General features: G+C 39.4%; 1 protein-coding gene across 5 annotated transcripts in view; it reads left to right on the top strand.

The window, feature by feature from the left end:
* Window positions 1–18,478, top strand: part of LOC116311994 (LIM and senescent cell antigen-like-containing domain protein 1) — a 28,737-nt gene extending 10,259 nt beyond the window's left edge. For 3 of the 5 annotated variants that reach the window (XM_031729247.2, XM_031729248.2, XM_031729246.2), the window contains exons 2-10: window positions 7,752–7,911; window positions 10,079–10,145; window positions 10,299–10,419; window positions 11,128–11,277; window positions 11,555–11,705; window positions 12,950–13,042; window positions 14,596–14,644; window positions 14,876–14,951; window positions 16,827–18,478. In XM_031729247.2, coding sequence (XP_031585107.1) covers window positions 7,752–7,911; window positions 10,079–10,145; window positions 10,299–10,419; window positions 11,128–11,277; window positions 11,555–11,705; window positions 12,950–13,042; window positions 14,596–14,644; window positions 14,876–14,951; window positions 16,827–16,941 — 982 coding nt within the window. In that variant the 3' untranslated portion in view covers window positions 16,942–18,478. Of the gene's footprint in view, window positions 1–2,557; window positions 2,963–7,751; window positions 7,912–10,078; window positions 10,146–10,298; window positions 10,420–11,127; window positions 11,278–11,554; window positions 11,706–12,949; window positions 13,043–14,595; window positions 14,645–14,875; window positions 14,952–15,304; window positions 16,807–16,826 lie in introns of those variants that run through there. The other 2 variants (XM_031729249.2, XM_031729245.2) reach the window with 2 other exon arrangements.
* Window positions 18,479–20,855: the final 2,377 nt, after the last annotated feature.

Raw genomic sequence — 20,855 nt, 5'->3', positions numbered from 1 at the left:
TCAAATTGACACTATGGTTAGAAAATACCCAACTTGCAAAAACAACTATGGTCAGTGTGGGCATCAGAGAACTTGAATAATTGTTTATTCAAGTCTTTCATTTTTTAGGGTGGAACACTGTGCTGTGACTGTAATCAGGAGGAAAGCTTCCTGTTCAGCACCCACCCTGTGTCCATTGTGCCCCGGTCACTCAATACTTATTCCAAGTGGCTAAGATTCCCCGCACAGACCACGTGACATTATGATAGACAATGCTCTTTTCTGAAAAAGCTCTCGAGGCTTTAAATAGTGCCCGGTGATATGTCTGGCTGATTATGTCATCATGTATGAATCCAGACTTTGTCTTTTGATGACAACCAGATTGTTCAGACATACCTACCAAGATGTCATCCATTGGTTAATATAGTCCTGTTGTGAAGCCTTGAGCTTTTTCACCATATTGATGTTTGGAAAGCAGACACATGAGGGGTAAATATGACTAGGAGCCACTTATCAGTACTTTACCCTACTTTACCCTTCTTTTCTTTACCCAAATCAAGAAAGTTATTTACAGATTAAAAGCCGCATATTATTCAGCAAGCTTAAAACTAGCAACTGAGACCATAAACTCACAAGAAACTCATTGCCTCAGGTTATAAATCAAAGCCTGTAGACTTTGATACAATCAGTTGTTTTTTGCAACGAGGGGAGTCGCCCATTCCTGGAAAGAAAGAATGCAGGTTTAAGGCATCTGCGTACTGGCAACCTTCCGATTACCCCCTGAGTCTCTACCTCCTGAGTTTACTTTGCTTACTTTCTCACTGGTTTGCATCTTCCTATCACAGATAGGCATCTTCTCCAGTGGCCAGTGGTTTCGTAACATCTTTCAGTCACTGTAAAACTACTATCGTACTTTAATAAAATATGAACAATGTCTTTACACCAGTTAGTATCTCTGGTGCGGCCTAGCAAGAGCACCAGTCACCTAGTCGCAAGCTTATGCGAGAAATCTACGACTATGATGCTTTTAAAAACAAGCAAGAAAAAAATGTGAGTAATAGACTTTGAATGTGAAGTTATGTAGCCTTCCTCTACCCCGAAGACAGAGTTGGCCTCTATCATGTATACAAACTCTCGCACACATACACAGACACAAAACAGCAGCTGCCAGTACCTAGTTTGGAGTCGAGGCTCCACTGGGTGTCTATTTGTAGAATGGAGTCATGTAGAAGACTTATATTGAAGGACTCCGAAATGTTTCAGCTGGACGCACAGTGACACGTGGGACTAGAACATCGTGGTGCTGACACTTTACAGGTTTAAGCAATCATCAGTCATCCCTTACTCCTGCTGGATTAACACACTGGCTGCTCTCCAGTGTGGAGAGTCAAACATGTTTGCCTCACTGGAGCGTATTTCCGGATATGGCCTGGTGTTGTTTTGATGGTTTGGGAAGTGGTCATTAATTTGAGATGCCAGCTTAGTGTAGCCACATAAAGAGCTATCAAAGAGAATTATGGTTTTAAAGGAATGCCCTTGGCTTGGACCAATATAGGATAGAAAGATGATTAACAAATTTATAATTGTAGCTCTGGACAGCTTCTGATGTTTCAGACTGATATTGGAGAAGATTATTACTATTTTCCCAGTTGAATCCAAGTTTGAATCCTGCCGAGTCTTTTAAAGCCAAAAGCAGTTCATGAAAGGTGCTTTTGGAAACAGTGAATATGAAAGTGTTCAGGGATTCTGACTCAGCGAGGCAGCTTGTATTGATAAAACTTTTGCACAGAGTTTTGCAAGATTTTCACATGATACCAAACCTTTTTTTCTTGTGTGTGAATTTCCTGCTTTGCACAACAACACAACAGCTGGAAAGGGAAGAAACAGGGATGCTTGCGTGTAAAAATAATAACAATAATAACAAAGGGAATTGTGTGCAATTAAAGCCACTTCTGTTTTTTCCTGCATCTGTTAGTTACTTACTTCGTATCAGGAGGCTGATTACGCATTCAAGTCTGGCCCCTGCAGGCTTGCCGAGCACACTGCTGCTTGGTTTCTTTCACAACTGTGTTTATCCAGTGATGTCTTACATGAGATGGAATAAACAGTAATCTGTTACACTGTTATTCTCTCTGTTCCTGGTTTGTACTGGACTCTTTTAGGCTCTTTGCTTCACTGTCTGACATTCCCGCTTTGCGCAATCCTCAGTTGGAGCCACATTGTTAGATCTCCCAGAAAGCTGAGAGCTCCAGCTGTTTAACACACACACAAACACACACACACAGATTGATAGCATGAGGAGATATCAGGCAAAGACTGTTTATATATAAGGGATTTCAAAAATTAAAATAATGCTCTGTGTGTGTGTAAGTGCGATCTGACACAGTGACCTCTGCCTGGACAGGCGTCAGGGTGGGCCTTTCAATTTCAGCGACCTGCCCAAGAATAGACAGCGAGTTTGGCAAAGTGTGTGTGTTGAGAGTTGATGGGGGAGTGAGAGAAAGGGGGGGAGTATGTCCATGAGAGAGGGTGTGTGTGTGTGTGTGAGAGAGAGAGAGGGAGAGAGAGAGAGACTACTCCCAGCGTAGTGTGATTGGTGTTTTGCTCTCCTTCTTGCTATGTGGATTACGGCTCTCGCTGCCTACTGCATTCCTGCTGCTGGAAACGAACACTGAAGCATCCCAAAGCATTTTTACTGGAGTGTAAGGACTTTTAATAGCACTTCTCTTGAGCCGGCGGTAGACAGACTATTGCTGTTAACTCAGATAAGCATGGATATGAACGGACGTGGAATGCCTCCATCGATACCTGAGGATGGAGAAGCCGTACACCATGGTCCTCACAGCGAGATGAACGGCTACCATCAGAGGCTTCAGGGCGGTGGAGGAGATGGAGCAGAGGATGAGGTCCCCGTGTCCAAATCACAGAGGCGGAAAAGTGATGTGAAAGTCTACAAGGAGTTTTGTGATTTTTATGCTCGCTAGTAAGTAGATCGGAAGTAAGATTTTACTGTGACTTGGAGACTTCTAACCACAGAAATTCTGTGAGTGTAGTGAGAAAAGATATACCTCAGTGTAGGATGTTGAATGTTCAAATTGTGCCTTTAGTCTTATGCGTTCCCCTTTCAGCTGTTCCACCGCCAAAATATCACACCTTAGTTTATAAATCTCGACAGGACTTGGAGTTGTCTTCTTTGCCTGACTGTATGATGACTGGTATCATCTCATTCTCAGCTTAAGAATATGCTTTTTGTAACCAACATGCCAATTGAAGTGGTAGCAGTGCACACAAAAAGGGATTATGACAGAGAAATTGTGGGTTAAAGACTTTGCTCTGCTCATTCGCTGACGTAGCGTTAGTGTGTTAACCCCGAGCTTACGGCCGTGTTACAGAATGTGAAGAATTCTGATTTATTTACTGGGTTTTATCAGCTTAAGCTTCCTTAGGTGCCATGTTTGTGCAGGGATTGCTCTGAGCGCTACAGGAGGGAGCACACAGGAAGAGTTATTTTTGTGCCAAGGGGGGGAGTTGTTATGCAAAGCAGAATATGCTGGCTGGCATTTGAAGTATGTGTGCCTGAAACACAGGAAGGCTAAATATACATACTTTATTTCTGACTGATCGGGGTACATCATCACATGTGGGAAAGCATGAATGTAGGGTCACCCACAGGTTTCTCCAAAGGACGCTTAGAGGCCTGTCATCAGCAAGCAGTAAATAGCGACAGAAGAGACAGAAAATTTTGTTAGTCGTGTAAAACATTGAAGTGGACCTTTTCAATATAATATTTCTTTTCATGTGCTAAGACAGTCATTTCATCCATTCATTTTAGCTCTATCTTTGAGCCTGCCCCTCCCTGTTATCCAACTTTTCCCTGACTGGCTGCACCTAGCAAACAAAAGGTTTGAACAGCAGGTGGGTGGGGCTTCTGTGCTCACAGCCTAAAATGGCCATGTTAGGAATATCCATTCTCAATGACATCATACAGGGGCCGAGTCAGGAAACCGAGCTGTTGGTTCACGGGGATTACTGGCACTTGTGCTGACTTCATTATTTAAAACTTTGGCCATTTTTACTGTGAGCATTCACCAGTGTAATAAGATCATTCTTATTTGTAAATCTGTGTTGAAATCATTCTAAAAAAGCTGAAATTTACCATTGCATGGTCAGAACAGTCAGTTTTTTTTATATTAAAGATATAAGAAGAACAAGAAAACATTGAAAAATCAAATCAGAAGACCTGAAGATAAATGGAGACCAGAGAAGGCAGAGTGCTCTCTCTTGACTTGTCCATATGAGCAGTTCATGCAGAAGCTGGTGAGAATTTTTTTCAGCCTACACGGCCTTAAAAAAAAGCAGGATTATCACTGATTGCACTAGGTTTAAAGAAAAAAACGTATTTTGTCTGAGCTCTGGATCTCCGGCTTGTCTTTGGCTCGCACAGAGTGCTAGAAGCTGATAGCAGAATGGAAATGCCTAAGGGATGTATCACTTCCTCCCACCAAGCCTGTGGACAGGGCAGGGCTCTCAGTGTGTTTGATATCAGCCCAGACAGGGCATATAAAACAATATGCGTCTGATAAGCATGTGAGGAGTGGAAACATCTTGTTTCAATGTGTTCATGTTAAAAGAACTTCCACTCACTCTACCCGTTTGATGTAGCGCGCATTCCTAAAGCCATTTGGCAGACATTTGGAATGATGACCAGTTTAGAGTAAAGCCCTAAACAGTGAGTTAAAATGTCTTGAAGTTTATGGAATTCTTGATGATTCCCAAGTTGGTGTGAGTTTAAATGAACAGATGGCATCACTCCATAAACATCCTTCAACGGCCTTGTGTGCGTACTTCTGTTGCTTAGATACACTGTGGTATTGTGACTTTTAAAACAAAACAGCGAAGCTGGGACAGTCCCGCTATTCCCTGTCATTGTTCCTTTATCTCTGCAAATGTCTGCACATTCCCATTTACCTCCAGTTTGTCTTAAGTGTTAGGAGGTGTTGTTATTCTGAGCAGGGGGCATATGCTATTTATTAATTAACACTGAATGTTGCAGTTTTGGCATTTGATTGCTTTCTGTGCTTGAGCTCGAGATGAAAGTAGTCCAAAGTTCAGCCTGAGTATAATTTGTAACAGAAGTGGGTTTGGAGAGTTATGACAATATAAAGGATCAGATTGTGGAGAATTGTGTAGAGATTGCCATACCAGATTCATTTGGTCAGATCTCTGTGCTTGGTCTAACAAATCGTACCTTTAGGAGTAAATACAGACTGGTCAGATGCACACAGGACCAATCAGCCAACTATTAGATGATAGCATAGCCAAAGCTTGTCAACATCTATAAAAACTAGATGCTGTAAATTTGAGCTGACTGTTTGACAGATGTGTTGCACATTTTTCATAATAGATTCATTCAGTTTGAGGGAGAACGTAGTTTGCCCGTTGCCAGATCAGATTGGCTTGTTTTCCATTTTATAAATCAAAATCAAAACATCCAGCTGTGTGCCAGCTGTTCATGTGTCAGATTTTCTTTTAATTTAAATGAACTAAAAGTTTGGGGGTTTTAACTGTGTGTTGTGACAAATTTTGCAGATGTGATGGTTGACAGAAGAAAAGATTGTAAATAATTATTTTTGTTTTTTGAGGAGGGTTTCACAAATAGCTGTGGCAGGTTTTTGGGTGTGCCTCATAATGTGCTGCTTGTTTTGGCACCGGTTTTTGCAACATAAGGAAATATTAGCCTGGGGCCCACCCCCGATGATGCATTACAGTTGTGTTTTTAGCAGTACAACAGTAAAAAAAATGTCAGGACTGGTTGTGTGGCTGGCAGAGTTGCACCCAGAATGCAGCACTTGCAAACAAGAGGATTAAACTAAGCTAAAAAGTCCTTTATTAAACTAAAACAAAGTATAAAAAACACAAGGTAAAGAAGAAGGCATAAAAATAACTCTTTAACAAAGATAATGCAAGGGAGAATATAATGAGAGAAGACGTGACAAAAAACAGGGGAAAATCAAGGCAATAGATACAAACAAAGGATAATGAGAGGATGAGAAACAGGTGGGAACACAGCTGGAGATAACTAGCATAATGTCTAAGGAGGAAGTAAAACTAGACACAAGATACAGGGAGGAACAGACACCAAAATAAAACAGGAAAAGACTGACACACCCAGACTAAAACAACCGAGGTTGACACAGACAGAAGACAAAACATGGAGAAAAGGAACAGAGTGGGAATACACAAAGGGGATATGCAACCTCCCATTAACTAAATGCAAAGATAATTGGACAGTAACCATAAGATCGTAACAAAAAGTCAGAATGTCAACAAACAGAATGCAGAACCATGACACCAAGAATAATCAAAATACAAAACCAGAGAAACCCAAAGTTTCTCAAAACAAACAATTCTGATTGTCGAGCAAAACAGCAATAGCAGCTGCCTGTCTCAAGTTTTCAAGCTTTTTTAAAAAGAAAAATCATTAGACCACATCTGTTCTGTTTTGGGGGGTTTTTGTTCTGTTTTGTTTTCTGTATGAATCCATGTTAGTGCATGACTCACATTTCTTGGATGGATGAGCAGTAATTTTAGTTTGTCTCCCAAAAGACAAGCAGCATGTAGGTTTCCCAAATCAGCTGAGCCAAAATAAACCTCAAACCTTGTGTGTGTGTGTGTGTGACTGGTCTTTCCCACATTACTTTCTCTTTTGACTCAGTATATCTTTCAGCTGTTATCATGTTGGTGGACGATACTACATTAGGTGTTAGGTGTGTCCTGACATGACCCTCGTTATTATTATTCTTTAGGGAAATATCTAACAGAAAGAAATTCCTTACAGATGTAAAATCAATGGTAGGAAACCATAAAATCAAGTTTTTATAATTAAGTTAGAGAAATAAGTTTGGACTTAATTAAATAGGGGAAAAAACCCTGGGTACCCTAAAGACAAGCCGTCTAGAGGACTACTCATACATTAATAGCAGTTGTTTTGTAAACCATAGGAGTTGATGCAGATAAGAAAGTAGCTTACTCAGTATGGCAAAAACAATTTGCAGGGAAGTGGCAACCAGAGACCATGGAAATGAATATTTGATAACCACAGGTGAAGTAACGGTTGGCAACACAAAGTAGGTAGGAGCTGAGATAAACTGCGACTAACTGAAGCAACCATGAATGAGAGTAAAGAATACTGTTGACTGAGATATGACCTGGTACTTAATACAATAGAGGGCTTACCTTGGATGCTAGAGCCTGGAATGTTGGCAAGCAACCAGCAGTCACCTTCAAAGCAATGCACGGAGTGACTTGGTTCCCAGCTTTGGGATTAATGAAGGCCAATAAACCGGATTATAGAATACACAGTTATGTGTTTTCTTAGCATTATGAACCACCTTTAAACCACACAATGATGCCTGCAACAGACAAAAGGCAATGCCCTGACTCAGAGTAAAGTGTGGTGTCATCTGCATAAAGCTGCATTTTAGCAGTAAATCAATTCTTTTAAATTGTGTTTTTAAAAATAGAAAAAACAGGGGCCTAAAATTGAACCGTGGGGGACTGTCCAGAAAACTTGACTTGTATCCATCTATATAAACACAGTGAGATATATCCGCAAGCTAGTTCCTGAACACAGTCACCCAAACCAACATCACTGAGTCTGCCTAAGAGCAGGGTTGGCTCAAGAGAATCAGATGCCTTGAATAGATCAACAAACATGGTAGCACAATATGTCTTTCTGTCCTTTATTTTAAGTTTGTTTATCTTCTCCTCAGCAACATGGCCAATGCACTGGCCAATGCCATGTGTGAGCGCTGCAAGAGTGGCTTTGACCCAGTAGAGAAGATAGTGAACAGCAACGGGGAACTGTACCATGAACAGTGCTTCGTGTGTGCCCAGTGTTTCCAGCAGTTCCCAGAGGGGCTCTTCTATGAGGTAACATGTTTTTCTTTACTAATCCCATAAAATATGCATGATGGTACCTGACAGGTTTGTGCATTATAATAAAAACCTGCTAATTGTGTCAACTTTTTATAGCAGATATGCTTCATTGAAAAATGACTCTGATAGGTTTAGATGTGCCTAACAAAGCTTACAATGCAGCTTAACAATAAATTGGCCTTCTTTATATAGTTAGATCAATGTTTAGTTTGAGGGAACTGTCCAGTTAAAGTAAATAAAGAAGGGTGAGCACAACCTTAAAGGATTATTGGATTATTAGAAGCTCTCTTCCAGTAAACCATTTGCTTACTTGACACAGGGCCAGATGTTTCACCGGCTCCAGAGAACCTGTCAGCTCTGATCAGTAAATAAACATCAAAGCCAAGGATGTTAGATGTCATTCCTCATGCTACATGCTCCTATAAATACTCAGATAAAGATTAGCCGCCCCATTGTGTGACAGTAAATACTGGGATGGCTGGTAATACATGAGGAACGCTTAATGAGTTTTTTGTTTTGTTTTTGTTTTTTGTTTACATGGCAAAATGAAGTATCAGCATCGGTATCAACCTCACAACTTGTGCATCCTTGATGATTGTACTATACTTCTTATCATTTTGTCAGCTTTTGCTCATCACTGCTGTGTCAGTTGATACATATTAACTGTAAAATGTAGATTTAAAAGAAAACCCTCTTGATAAGAATGATAATAAAACTCTTGCTTTAAAGGGAAGACTTAATATATAAAGTTTAAAAACAATTACATGAAATTAAAATGTATACAAAGAAATATGTACAAAAGCCTGTTTATTCTTTTTATATTCTAAAACTGGGTTACAACAGTGTGGGTTTAATTCCACCTGCCGGACTGATTGAAACACCCCTTCTGTTACTTGACCCCCACCCCACACCCACTTTCTTTTCCTGCATATCCTTTAATCGTTCAAAGGAATTATCATTTGTCGTCATTAGACGGTCCATTTTTCTGACACGCCTGTTACTGGATTATAGTAATTATAAGTGTTTCCAGTCAGATTCACGATATAATAAAATATAAACTGTGGCAGTCACTCATCGAGATTAACCTTTAGAAAGCTCGGTCATGACACTCCTGTTACACCCAGACAGTGGGACAAGAGATTACCCAGTGGTGCGTGAAGTCAATTTATGCATTTCAGTTGTCTCCATCTTGGTTTTTTTGAAGGATAGATCCAGCTGAGAAAGAATGACACTGTGCACTCATAAGGTAGCAACTTGTCAATGAAAATATGTACTTTTTCGTTAAATTTCACTCTAACTGGCACCTTAAATAACCAAATAAACATCATGCTGTGCTGAAGACTTGAAACTACTGATGCATGTGGTTCAAGTGGTTGCTTGAGGTTTATGGCAGTTGCTGTGAAAATAATGTCTAAAACTTACAGACCGGTTAGTGAACCCCTGGAAGCCACCTGGAAGTCACTAAGGGAAATTTTGCATTTCCCAACCAGTTGGCAAAAACCTCCAAACTGATTGCTTTGAGGTATAGCATACTGCTTCAGTTGTTGTTTAAATAGAAGTGATGGACTTTTCTAGAAACATTTAACAGCTACTCTCCAAGCTGTAGTGAAACTGTGGAAAGGGCAACGCAAACCAGAAATGCAAAATTCCAAAATCACTGACTCATTGCTCGGCTAGTAGTTAGCAGGTATTTCCAGATAACAATAAAGTACCAATGGTAGCCACGGCAATCTGCTAGTACCCAAAGCAGTCAGTAGGATGTTTTTAGTGCAACACTTTATTTTAATCCAATTTCACCCAGTGAGACCCAGCAACCTCCAGTAACCACTGCCAGTCGGTTTCCCTAGCAACCAGTGGTTGTATTGCATCCACTATGGCAGACATCTCTCGAGCAATCTGCAGATGATGTCATGGATTTGCTTTTTTAAACCAGAATCGCCCCCTGCTGGCCACTAGAAAGAATGCAGGTTCCAGGTATTTCTGCTTAAAGACCTCAAGCTGACATCCACCTTTTATTTACAGTCTATGGTTCTGCTAGTTGTGAACCACACAGTATAATAATTAGAAGTTTGTGTATATTTTAGCTATTTGAATTTTTTCACAATGATTTTGTTTATCAGTGTTATGACTGTTCTAATCTGTTTATGTGGTCTGTTGACAGTTTGAAGGCAGGAAGTACTGTGAGCATGACTTCCAGATGTTGTTTGCACCTTGCTGCCACCAGTGTGGTAAGTGCAGGGAATTCATTAAATCCATCCATCTTTTTTACCTGCTACGTCTGTTTCAAAGGGAGGATGTGGACTTTGTTTCTCTTGACACAATTAATGTCTGCGTAACTGTTTGCTCATGAACACACTTATTTAAACTTTTTTTTCTCCCAGGTGAGTTCATTATTGGCCGTGTGATCAAGGCAATGAACAACAGTTGGCATCCAGACTGTTTCTGCTGTGATATCTGCCAGGCTGTGCTCGCAGATGTTGGATTTGTTAAGAATGCTGGAAGGTTAGTCATCTACATCAACTCACCACAGTTTCGGTTGCGATTCTTTTTAAATGATGTTTTTTAACAGGCATAGAAAGCTACAGTTTTTTTTCTGTAATGCTTTTTATCAGGTACTTTATATAGACCCTGTCTTACTCTCTCTTTTATATTGTCTTGGCTCAGCTCTGAAATCTTACACCAAAGCTTTTTTCATAGATGTAAAACAGCCCTGAATTTTTCCCAACACCGTCCGACAGCGCTGAATGTGAAAACCAAAATATCTGGCACAGCTGGAACATATTAAACAGTTTTAACTTTGCCAGCCTCGTAATAAAAAGTCAATCTATTGTCCAACCGGGATAAATGTGTGGTGGTTTTCACACCAATGAGCAAGCATCATTTGTCCTGCTTCTTGCAAGCTCTGCACAGGCAGCACCTTTGTGTAAACCAAAATATTTCAAGTAGTTAAAAGTTCTACATATGAGGAAGTCCCAACCTAATTTTCACTGTGTTAGCCACAGTTAATGTATAAAAACATGTTTTTGGACACATCTACTCCTGTGAGAAGGATTTAAGGAGGATACTTGTAGGCTCTGTTTGATTCACTTGAATCACTAAAGACAAAACCAGATATTGAAAGATCCAGAATGTTCATGATTAGGTGATAAAGCATCTAAACAAGTATTCATCTGTCTTTCTATATTTCTGTCCCTCTTGCTATCCCACCAGGCATCTGTGCCGTCCATGTCACAACAGAGAGAAAGCTCGGGGCCTCGGCAAGTACATCTGTCAGAAGTGCCACGCCATTATTGAGGAGCAGCCTCTGCTCTTCAAGAACGACCCCTACCACCCTGATCACTTCAACTGCAACAACTGCGGGTAAACAGAGACTTTCTATTAAAAAGAAAATCACAGTCAAACATGTTTGAAACAATTGTTCAACAAGGAGCATTTTCAGATAGTCACAAAGTTATAGAGCAAAGGCGTATTATTGCTCTCTGCTGGACAGACTGTGTTATTGCAGCTGTGTGAAGCTATCCTATCATATTCATATATGCTTTATTGTGTTGTGTACGTAAATGACAGCTAAATAAATCTCTTCAATTACAGTAAAATGTACTGGGATTGTTTATTGTGTTTTTTTTTACCTTTTCAGTAAGGAGCTGACAGCTGATGCAAGGGAGCTGAAGGGGGAGCTCTACTGTCTACCCTGCCACGACAAGATGGGCGTCCCGATCTGTGGAGCCTGTAGGAGACCCATTGAAGGCCGTGTGGTTAATGCAATGGGCAAGCAGTGGCATGTGGAGGTGTGATAATAAAAGAACCGAAAAGCATATGAAAACAGCTTTAGTTACATTAACTTGGCTCAGTTTATTCACTGAAAATAGAGTCACCTTGAAGGAGATAATATTTCAGTGTGTTCATTTATTTAGTATGATTTGTCACATTGTATGTAAATATAGTTTAACTCTAAATGATGTATTCTTTGGTTATTTTCCTTTTCTGTATTTATAGAAATAGAACAAACACAGTAATTCTCAGCTGGATTTCATAGAGAAAAGAAAATTATTGCTTTCCATTATCTATATTTTATCCTAGTGAGTGTTCTTAAAAATGTGCCATACTTTTTATCCATATTTTTTACCTCCACAGTTACGTTTATTGGCTTTATTCCTCCATATATGTATCGATGTATTTTTCCTATTTTCATCTCTATTTTTACATATTTCCTTGCGTATTTTCCTGTCTTCCCTCCTCCACGTGTAGCATCATGTGTGCACTGTGTGCGAGCGCCCGTTTCAGGGCCACCCGTTTTATGAGCGAGGCGGTCGTGCCTATTGTGAGAGACACTTTGATATGGTGAGGGGATTAAGCACCGGCCTTACGTTGGTTACCGCCCCGCCTCCCTGCCTGTCTACAGTCACCCGGCCTCCATACAAGGGGTTACACAAGTATACAAGTTTTCTAATTAGTCTTTCAACTAAAAAGTGGATTTCTTGCCAAACTTTTTTCTTGGGGCCTAATCATACTTCCACCTTAATTTCAAACGAGGTGCTTTTCCTGACTTGACATTTAAGGGTATCTAGAGAGCTTTATTGTCCTGTGACATCTAGAGCTCTGTCTGAGAGTTTATATGTGCTACCAGAAAAAGATGCTGGCTACATATATATATATAGTATTTATTTTGTAAATGAACGTTAGCATTTAAAAAGTGGATCGTAAAACTATCCACCAAAATCAGCTATTTAAAAAATCCATGCCCTCACATGTATTAATCAAAAATATGTTATATCTCGTGGCTGAGATATGATTTTTATTCATTACCGTCATAAAAATGTTGTATTTTCCCAATATCCTCTAGAGGTCACTATTCTGACTTCTCAACTCTCTGTATGGACGCAGTAACAAAACATTTGAAACGACTGATCTATTTATGTTCTGATAATATCTAAGCCGGACTGTGCTGCTAGCTTTAACACAGTCTGAGTGTGGTACTGTACTGACTGATGGCTGTGCTAACCATGTGTGCCTGGCTTGGGTTTGCTTGCAGCATTTTGTGTGTGCTAAGTGTGAGAAACCTTTCCTGGGACACCGTCACTACGAACGCAAGGGCCTGGCCTACTGCGAAACGCACTACAACCAGGTAACACACACTGGTACTCGAAATATTGATGTGGAACACCAAAATAGAAATTGAAACATGTTAGTATGTTTAGCCTGTTGTGAAACTCCCATTTCTCTGTCTTAGTTTATGGTATGCGTGACTCTATCAGTGTCAGTAAGAGAGTTTACATTAGCAGTGTGTAGTAATATATAGAGTATATATATATACATTATATATATATATATATATATATATATATATATATATATATATATATATATATATATATATATATATATATATGTATATTTACATATGCTTACTGGACACTTTATTGGGTACACCTGATCAACAAATTGGTGTAGCTGACATGAAAGCATCGCCCCATCTTGGCCTGTACCAACAGCTCAGGCTCCTGGTGTCATTTGAGCATCATTAAAACACCTACTTCAGTATTGTTCCTGACCATGCCCATCACTTTATGACCACAGTGTACCCATCTTCTGATGGCAGCTTCCAATAGGATAACAGACCATGTCGCAAAGTTTAGATCATCTCAAACTGGTTTCTTCAACATGACAAGTTCACTGTGCTCAAATAGCCTTCAGTCACCAGATCTTAATCCAATAGAGCACCTTTGGAACATGGTGGAAGATCATAGATGTGCAGCTGACAAATCTGCAGCATTTGTGTAATACTATCATGTCGATATGCACCAAAATCTTTGAGGAATTATTACAGCACTGTGTTGAATTGGTGCCATGAAGAATTAAGGCAGTTAAGATTCCAAAAGGAGGTCCAACCAGGTACTAACAAAGGTGTACCTAATAAAGTGACCATAAGTGTATGTAAGCATTATGGATCTGTTCCAGATATACCCATATTAGTTTTTTGTCCAGTGAGTCTATATAAAAAACCACTTGCACAGGTAGATATGTGTTACACTGAAAGAGATATTTCTCTTGTCCCAAAGCAATCAGCATGATCATAATCATAGATCTATAATATTATATCAAAATGATTACATTTTTTGGTGGACTTTAATTTTCTTTTATATGAGTTGGGTGCTTATATTAAACAGGACTAAAATCTCAATAATGAGATAAACACATGTAGAAGTGAGCCGAGCAAAAAGCTCAGGTTTTAAACGGGTCCAGATTCTCAATTTCTGATGTTTTTTCTACTATTGAGCTTGGCACAGACTCCCATGATCGTCAGCAGTTTGCTATTATAGGCACTGATTTGGTGGGGAGCAATCAGGAAAGCAGGCTTTCCAAAAATTAATCAGGAGATCATTTTTTTTCATCGTAAAGGAGCCTTAAAGCTCGTCTTTCTCATACGTGTATATGAGTCAGGTTACATTAGTGTTCACTTCAGTGGCTCTCAAAGATGATTGTCAATGTAACAACTCCACCTAGTGTTAGAAAGCTGTAGTGGATCTTTTTTCTTTTTCACCCCAAATGCCTTGTAGCCTGCGCTTGTTTCTGTGCCTTCTGAGCACAGTACTGTGTGTCATGTGAGCCTCAATAAAAACCGATAAGATGTATCAGTGCATTGTTAACCTTTTGTTTCTCTCTCCTCATCACATGCAGCTGTTTGGGGATGTTTGCTACCACTGCAATCGTGTTATTGAAGGCGATGGTGAGGAAGTTAATTTTAATAAATATAATGTATAATGGCTGTTTACATCAGCATTGTTTTTTGGTTTTTTTACTTTTACTGCTTCCTTATTATATTGAATTTAACTTGATTTCTTCTCATGTTTTGCCTTGAGAATTATTTGTAGCCTGAACTTCACACCAACATTAGTTTAATTTAAACTATAAGTCTACAATCTGCCTCATGTGGCTGCTCCTTCTGCTTTTTTTCCAGTGGTGTCTGCTCTTAACAAGGCGTGGTGTGTCAACTGTTTTGCATGCTCTACTTGCAACACCAAGCTCACCCTGAAGTAAGTTTTGCAGACAATTCAAACTGAATTATGAATCTTTGAAGACTCTCTGTAGACTTTCACATGTGATATGTCTGACAGTTTCTCTGTTTAGTCTATCACGTTTCTTTTCACTATCCTCCATCTGAGACTGTTTGCTGCTGCTACCAAACTGTTTTTTCTTACCTTTCTCTGTTGCTATGTCTCTGATGGCTTGTTTCTTCACCTCGCCTTCCTTTCATCGTCCTCCTGTCTTGTCCCACTTTTCCCCTTCCCTCTCCTTCATTCCTTTCCCTTCATCTTCTCTCTCTGCCCCTCCTCATGTCTTTCTCCTCTTTCACATTTCCATCTCTGCTTCCTCCCTGCTCTATCAGGGATAAGTTTGTGGAGGTGGATCTGAAGCCGGTGTGCAAACACTGCTATGAGCGCCTCCCTGATGACATGAAACGTCGGCTGGCCAAGCGAGAACGTGACTCAAAAGAGAAGAAGAAGAAATTGATACCCATGTGTCTGTGATCCCTCTCTTTCTCCTCTCTCCTTACTTCAGCTGATCTTTCCTTTGGTCAGTTTTCGTCTTCCTTGCTATCTGTTTCAGTTTTTTCCTACTTTCCATGCCACTTTTAACCCTTAGATCACTGATACACTGAGTTCAGTTGGCTTTCAAGGCATGAAACAAAAATACAAGCAGAGAATTGTAGATGACTGAGTGTATCTGAGTGACGTAAGACCGGGAACATTTCAGCAAAATGTTCTTTTCCTAGCCGGAAATGCTAGTAAGGATTTAAGCCGGTACTCTTGTAACCTCTGCTGTGCAAACAGGAAAATCAGATCAATCACAGGTTGAAGGGAAAGCTTTGTTTCATGGGTCTCCCAGTCTGTCTGGTGTAAGGCGCAAAGCCGTAATCATTTCCAGCAGCTTTCTGGCATCAGCTGTTGAAATTCCGAGGTCCTAACAGTTATGACACGTGCGCCGCTCCATACAGCGATTATCTACTTTGGGAGGGAGGGCTGTTCAGGGGCAGCTGGAGGAAATTGGTTAGGGAGCAGGCCAAGTTAGTAGAAGTGAACACAATCAGAAGGCACCCAAAGACCTCCTACATCTCTGTAAATATTTTCTTGTAACTCTGTGTCAGCACACACAGTGATTTCTGTCAAGGAAAACACAGGCAAGATTCTGTTCATTCAGGGAATTGTTATTCGTCAAAAGGCATTATGAATGCCCATGAATCCCAGTGCTAAAACAGACATAAATTAGGGCTGCTTGAAAAACAATGATCAGAATCACTTCATTTAACGTTGAGACTGCAATTATTAAAAGAGGGATGCGCGTTTCTGTCATCTTGATCATGTCTCAGCCTTGTAGGGCGTCGGTTTTTGTTATAAAGGGTGAGAAAAGATGAGGTCAAGTTGAAAGAAAGGCAGATGTGAAATGTTAATATTAGGTCAGAAGTCAAATGTGACATGATACTTTGAATGCACAGGATAATGTGATATTTAGAATCCCTAGTATCAGTATCCAAATTTAAGTCTTAAGTTAAGACAGCTGTCTTCTTCTTGTGTATTGTCTTTAAAGATAAAAATATGATTAATTGCAGCACCCTACCAGAAACACACATGGGAAGGTGTGCATCTTTGTCCAGGATTTGGGGTTTTGAAATAAAGGTCTGAAAAATAACATTTGAAATTCAGACGTTGCTACGTCCAATGTTCGCAGGAATCAGAGTTTTTATGATGGAATTAAAAATGTATTCAAAAAATGGGTTTTTAAAAGTAATCTCAAGTCTCAGTAGGTCTGAGACTTGTCAGAAATGGGCTTCTCCTCTCACCTGCAAACAATATCCTCTACTGATCACTGGCCAGTCTTCTGAAATACAACTGTTTCTCTTTCTTCCACAGGAACAAGTTTGTGGAGTTTGACATGAAGCCGGTGTGTAAGAAGTGCTATGAGAAGTTCCCTCTGGAGCTGAAGAAGAGACTGAAAAAGCTGTCTGAAACTGTTGCAAGGAAGTAAAAACACAGTGGAGCAGCTGGAGAGGGAAAGATAGATGAGACCATGAGGTGGCCATGTACAAGCCCAGAATTACAATAAAGAATTTGTGTGTTTTGCAACTGCTATGTTGCATTTAGGTTGGTTATAGCTAGAAAGCATTGCACTTTCAATTTCATGTGCCTGCAGCCGGCAGCTCCGCAGTCACATTTTCGGTCAGACAGCTTTAACTTTGTGCCTTGTACCATTTTTGCAAAATTGCTCCACTACACATGCCTGCTAATTTCCTGTATTTAAAAAAGTGACATATGAGTTTTAAGAGTACATAAAAAGCCAGAGGTAATATGATGACTTGAAAGCTTTGCCGCCACCTTGTCTTGTGATGCCAAAAAACCTTTATTGAAAAATATTACTGCTTCATTTCTATAACAATCAAGTAAGCCCAAAGAAAGAAAATGTCCTAAATGTGTAAATAACCTCAAATATTTCCAACTTGTATCATTTTATGTATTAGTAGTGTTTATTTCCATTAATATTATGCATAATAAGTATTTTATCTGCCTTTTTTGGTTTGTTTTTTGGACCTACATTTTAATATTACACAACGTGCTACAGAGTTGGACTCGACCATCACCTGCAGTATGTTGGATTGCCTTGTTACTGTATGTGCTATGCATCTTTGTGTGGCATGATCTCTGTGCAAATTGGTATTTATTCAGCATTTTTTTGCGTTTACAATCTGAATTAATCTAATAGAGCCAAAGTGCCGAGGGCGAAATTTAGATTTATTAAATACATGTGAGTGAATAACTGTTACCTGTCAGTGTTCTATAAAACAATCCCTCCCCCGTCCCGATGTGCTGTCAACAAATATTGATCATAACAAGCATCTGAGCCACAGGATTTATTGAATGGTTACTGCAAACTCAGTGTGTGTTACAACATGACGGCTTGTGGCATGTACAGAGACCGGATGTGGGATTGATGTTGAACATTTGAACGTTTCCTCTGTTGTTTGTAATCCAGGGAAAGTGATCCTCTTAGGGAGGTGTACCGACTTCCTCGGGGCTCAGACCCACTTAGGAAAGAAAGCCAAACTGGTCTCATTCTTGCAGAATGCTTCACATGACCTGCATTTTATCACAAAGCTTTGCTTAAAATACAAGCTCTATAGATAAACACATTCCACTATTTTATCATTATGAAGTGTATGTTACTGCTGTGCATTTCTGTGCAGATGGCACAACTTTCTCTATGTCATATAGAAGTAAAACTATCCCCTGGGCTGATTGTTGTGAGGCAGAACTTCGGCACCTCGAGCCACAAATAGTTCAGTGCATGGTTTTATTTGATACTTTACTACTCTGATGGACTGAGATGACTCTGTGCAAACAGATACTGCTCTGATACTGGATATCATCATTGCAATGTTTGTGAGCAGATTTATTCATGTTAACACACCAAAGTGCATGTTCTTAACTTGAAATTTGGGAAACTTGTTTCTTATTATATTTAATGTCATTCTGACACTTCATCGGAATAAACACATATGTCAATGCTACCGGTGTGTGTGTAATGATTTATTTGGTTTACAGCTTCTTACCATTCTCAAAGTGTAACGTTAAACCAGCAGCAGGCTCAGGATTCACAAATGTTGCATAATGTTTAATGACACTCCAAAATTTCACATATGTTGCATTCGGGTCCACGTTAAATGGGAACATGCTTGATTTTGAGCTTCATCAAGTATATTAGCAGCTCCACATTATCATATACACACACATATGAAGTGACTCAAAATATCCCAACATCAGAGGACTACTAATGGACATTATACACATGTGTGCAACACTAAACAGCCATTAGCATCTGCAGGATAGTCAATATGACAACCATAATCTGAAACAGCATCCATCTAACTTCAGAAGTTATTAAGAGCACAAATCAATAGAGTTCAAGACAAAATTGTTGGCTATATCCAGATGTTAGCTAACTCTCACTCACATTCAGCTAACAGAAAACAATTAGAAATACAACTGCAACATGTTTGACTATTAAAATACCAGTTCAAAACATAAACCTATACAATAAATATTTATTACTAGAATTATGCTGTAAGTTTATACAATGCAGAATATAAAACGTTTGGGAATAAAGTTAAAGATAAAAAATACAGGAAGATTAATCAGTGCACAGTATCAACTAAAGAAAGGCAACATCCAAGATGATACATACTTACAGACAAAAGAACATCAGTTTTATTAATACATATCTTCAGAGTACACCAGCTGGAGTATTTTCATTTATATTCTACCTCCTTTTGCCTTCAGCACTGCCCTAATTCTCTGTGGGATGAATTCAATAAAGTGCTGGAAACATTTCTGTGAGATTTTGGTCCATGTTGAAAAGATGGCTTATTTATTTTCAATAAATAAGAGATTACTGGTTTGATCACAGGAGAAAACAAAAAATCTACCAAATCAAATATGTAGAATTAACTGCTGTGGTGGCCCTTTTACAAGCTGCTGAGTAGCACTGACATGATAGCATCACGCAGATGCTGCTGATTTGTTCTCCTGTTCCAACACATCCCAAATGCGCTCTATTGGATTGAGATCTGGTGACTGTGGACGCCATTTGAGTGCAGTGAATTCACTGTCATGTTTGAGAAAGCAAGCAAAGAGATTATTTGAGCTTTGTGACAAGGAGAGTTATGCTACTGAAATCAACCATCAGAAGAGAGGTGCACGGACATGATTAGCAACAATACTCAAGACTGCTGCATTTCAGCAATACTGAGTTGGTACTAAATGGCCCAAAGTGTGCCTATAATTACATTACAGCACCACAAGAATCAGAATCTTTTTTAATGTCAATGGAACATTGAAGAATTAAAACAATTAAATCATGCTGAACAAGTTGTGTCTTCTCCTGGGATCAAACCAGTAATCTCTCTCCTTGACAGATCCATGCTTTCAAATATTTTACACCAAATTCTGACTCTACCATCTGAATGTTGTAGCAAAAATCAAAACTCAACAGACCAGGCAACAGTTTCAGTCTTCTGTTCTACAATTTTGTTGAGCCTGTGTGAATTGTAGCTTCAGTTTCCTCTTCTTAGGAGTGGCACTCAGTGTGGTTTTCTGCTACTGTAGCCCATCTGCTTCAAAGTTCAGCATGTTGTGGATTCAGAAATGCTCTTCTGCAATCCTTGGTTATAACAGGTGATTGTTTGATTTGCTGTTGCCTTCCTGTCAGCTCAAAGCAGTCTGACCAGTCTCCTCTGACCTCTGGCATCAAAAAGTCATTCTCACCCAGAAAACTGCCGCTCACTGGATACTTTTTCTTTTTCTGACTATTGTTAGTAAATCCTAGATGTGGTTATGTGTAAAGAAATCCTACTAGATCATCAGTTTCTGAAATCATACTCGTCGACTCCATCTGGCACCAACAACCACGTCACATGCAAAATCACCCAAATCATTTCTCCATTCTGATGCTCAGTTCATAATAGATGATGAATGTCTGTGTAGCTGATAAAGTTCAAATGGGCATTGCATAGCACAGCTTTCCCTCTGACAACTGTTACTCATTCAGGTGTGCAGAGGTTTTGATGAGAACACTTTGGAATAAACCGGTGACTAAAAAATGTTTTTTAAAAAAACTCCTTGACTGAAGCTTATCAACAGAAACAGACATGGAAAAATTTGCAAAGATATCAGCCTATAAAACGGCATGATATAGCATGATTTGTTTAAGTCAATACTATTGGTTACACATATACAGGGTTTAAAGATAAATCTGTTTGTTTAATTTAATTTATGTAACAAAATATTTATCAAATTAAGGATTAAGGCTTAATTGTTGGAGAAATTAGGATTTTCAGGTATTTGTAACAGAACCCTTCAAACTGAAATGCGTCAGTCTGCGTTAAACTG

This window comes from Oreochromis aureus, linkage group 16, assembly GCF_013358895.1.
Source record: "Oreochromis aureus strain Israel breed Guangdong linkage group 16, ZZ_aureus, whole genome shotgun sequence".
Classification (NCBI taxonomy): domain Eukaryota; kingdom Metazoa; phylum Chordata; class Actinopteri; order Cichliformes; family Cichlidae; genus Oreochromis; species Oreochromis aureus.
The sequence above is the reverse complement of the archived record's forward strand: the minus strand, read 5'-3'. Positions and strand labels throughout refer to the sequence as shown.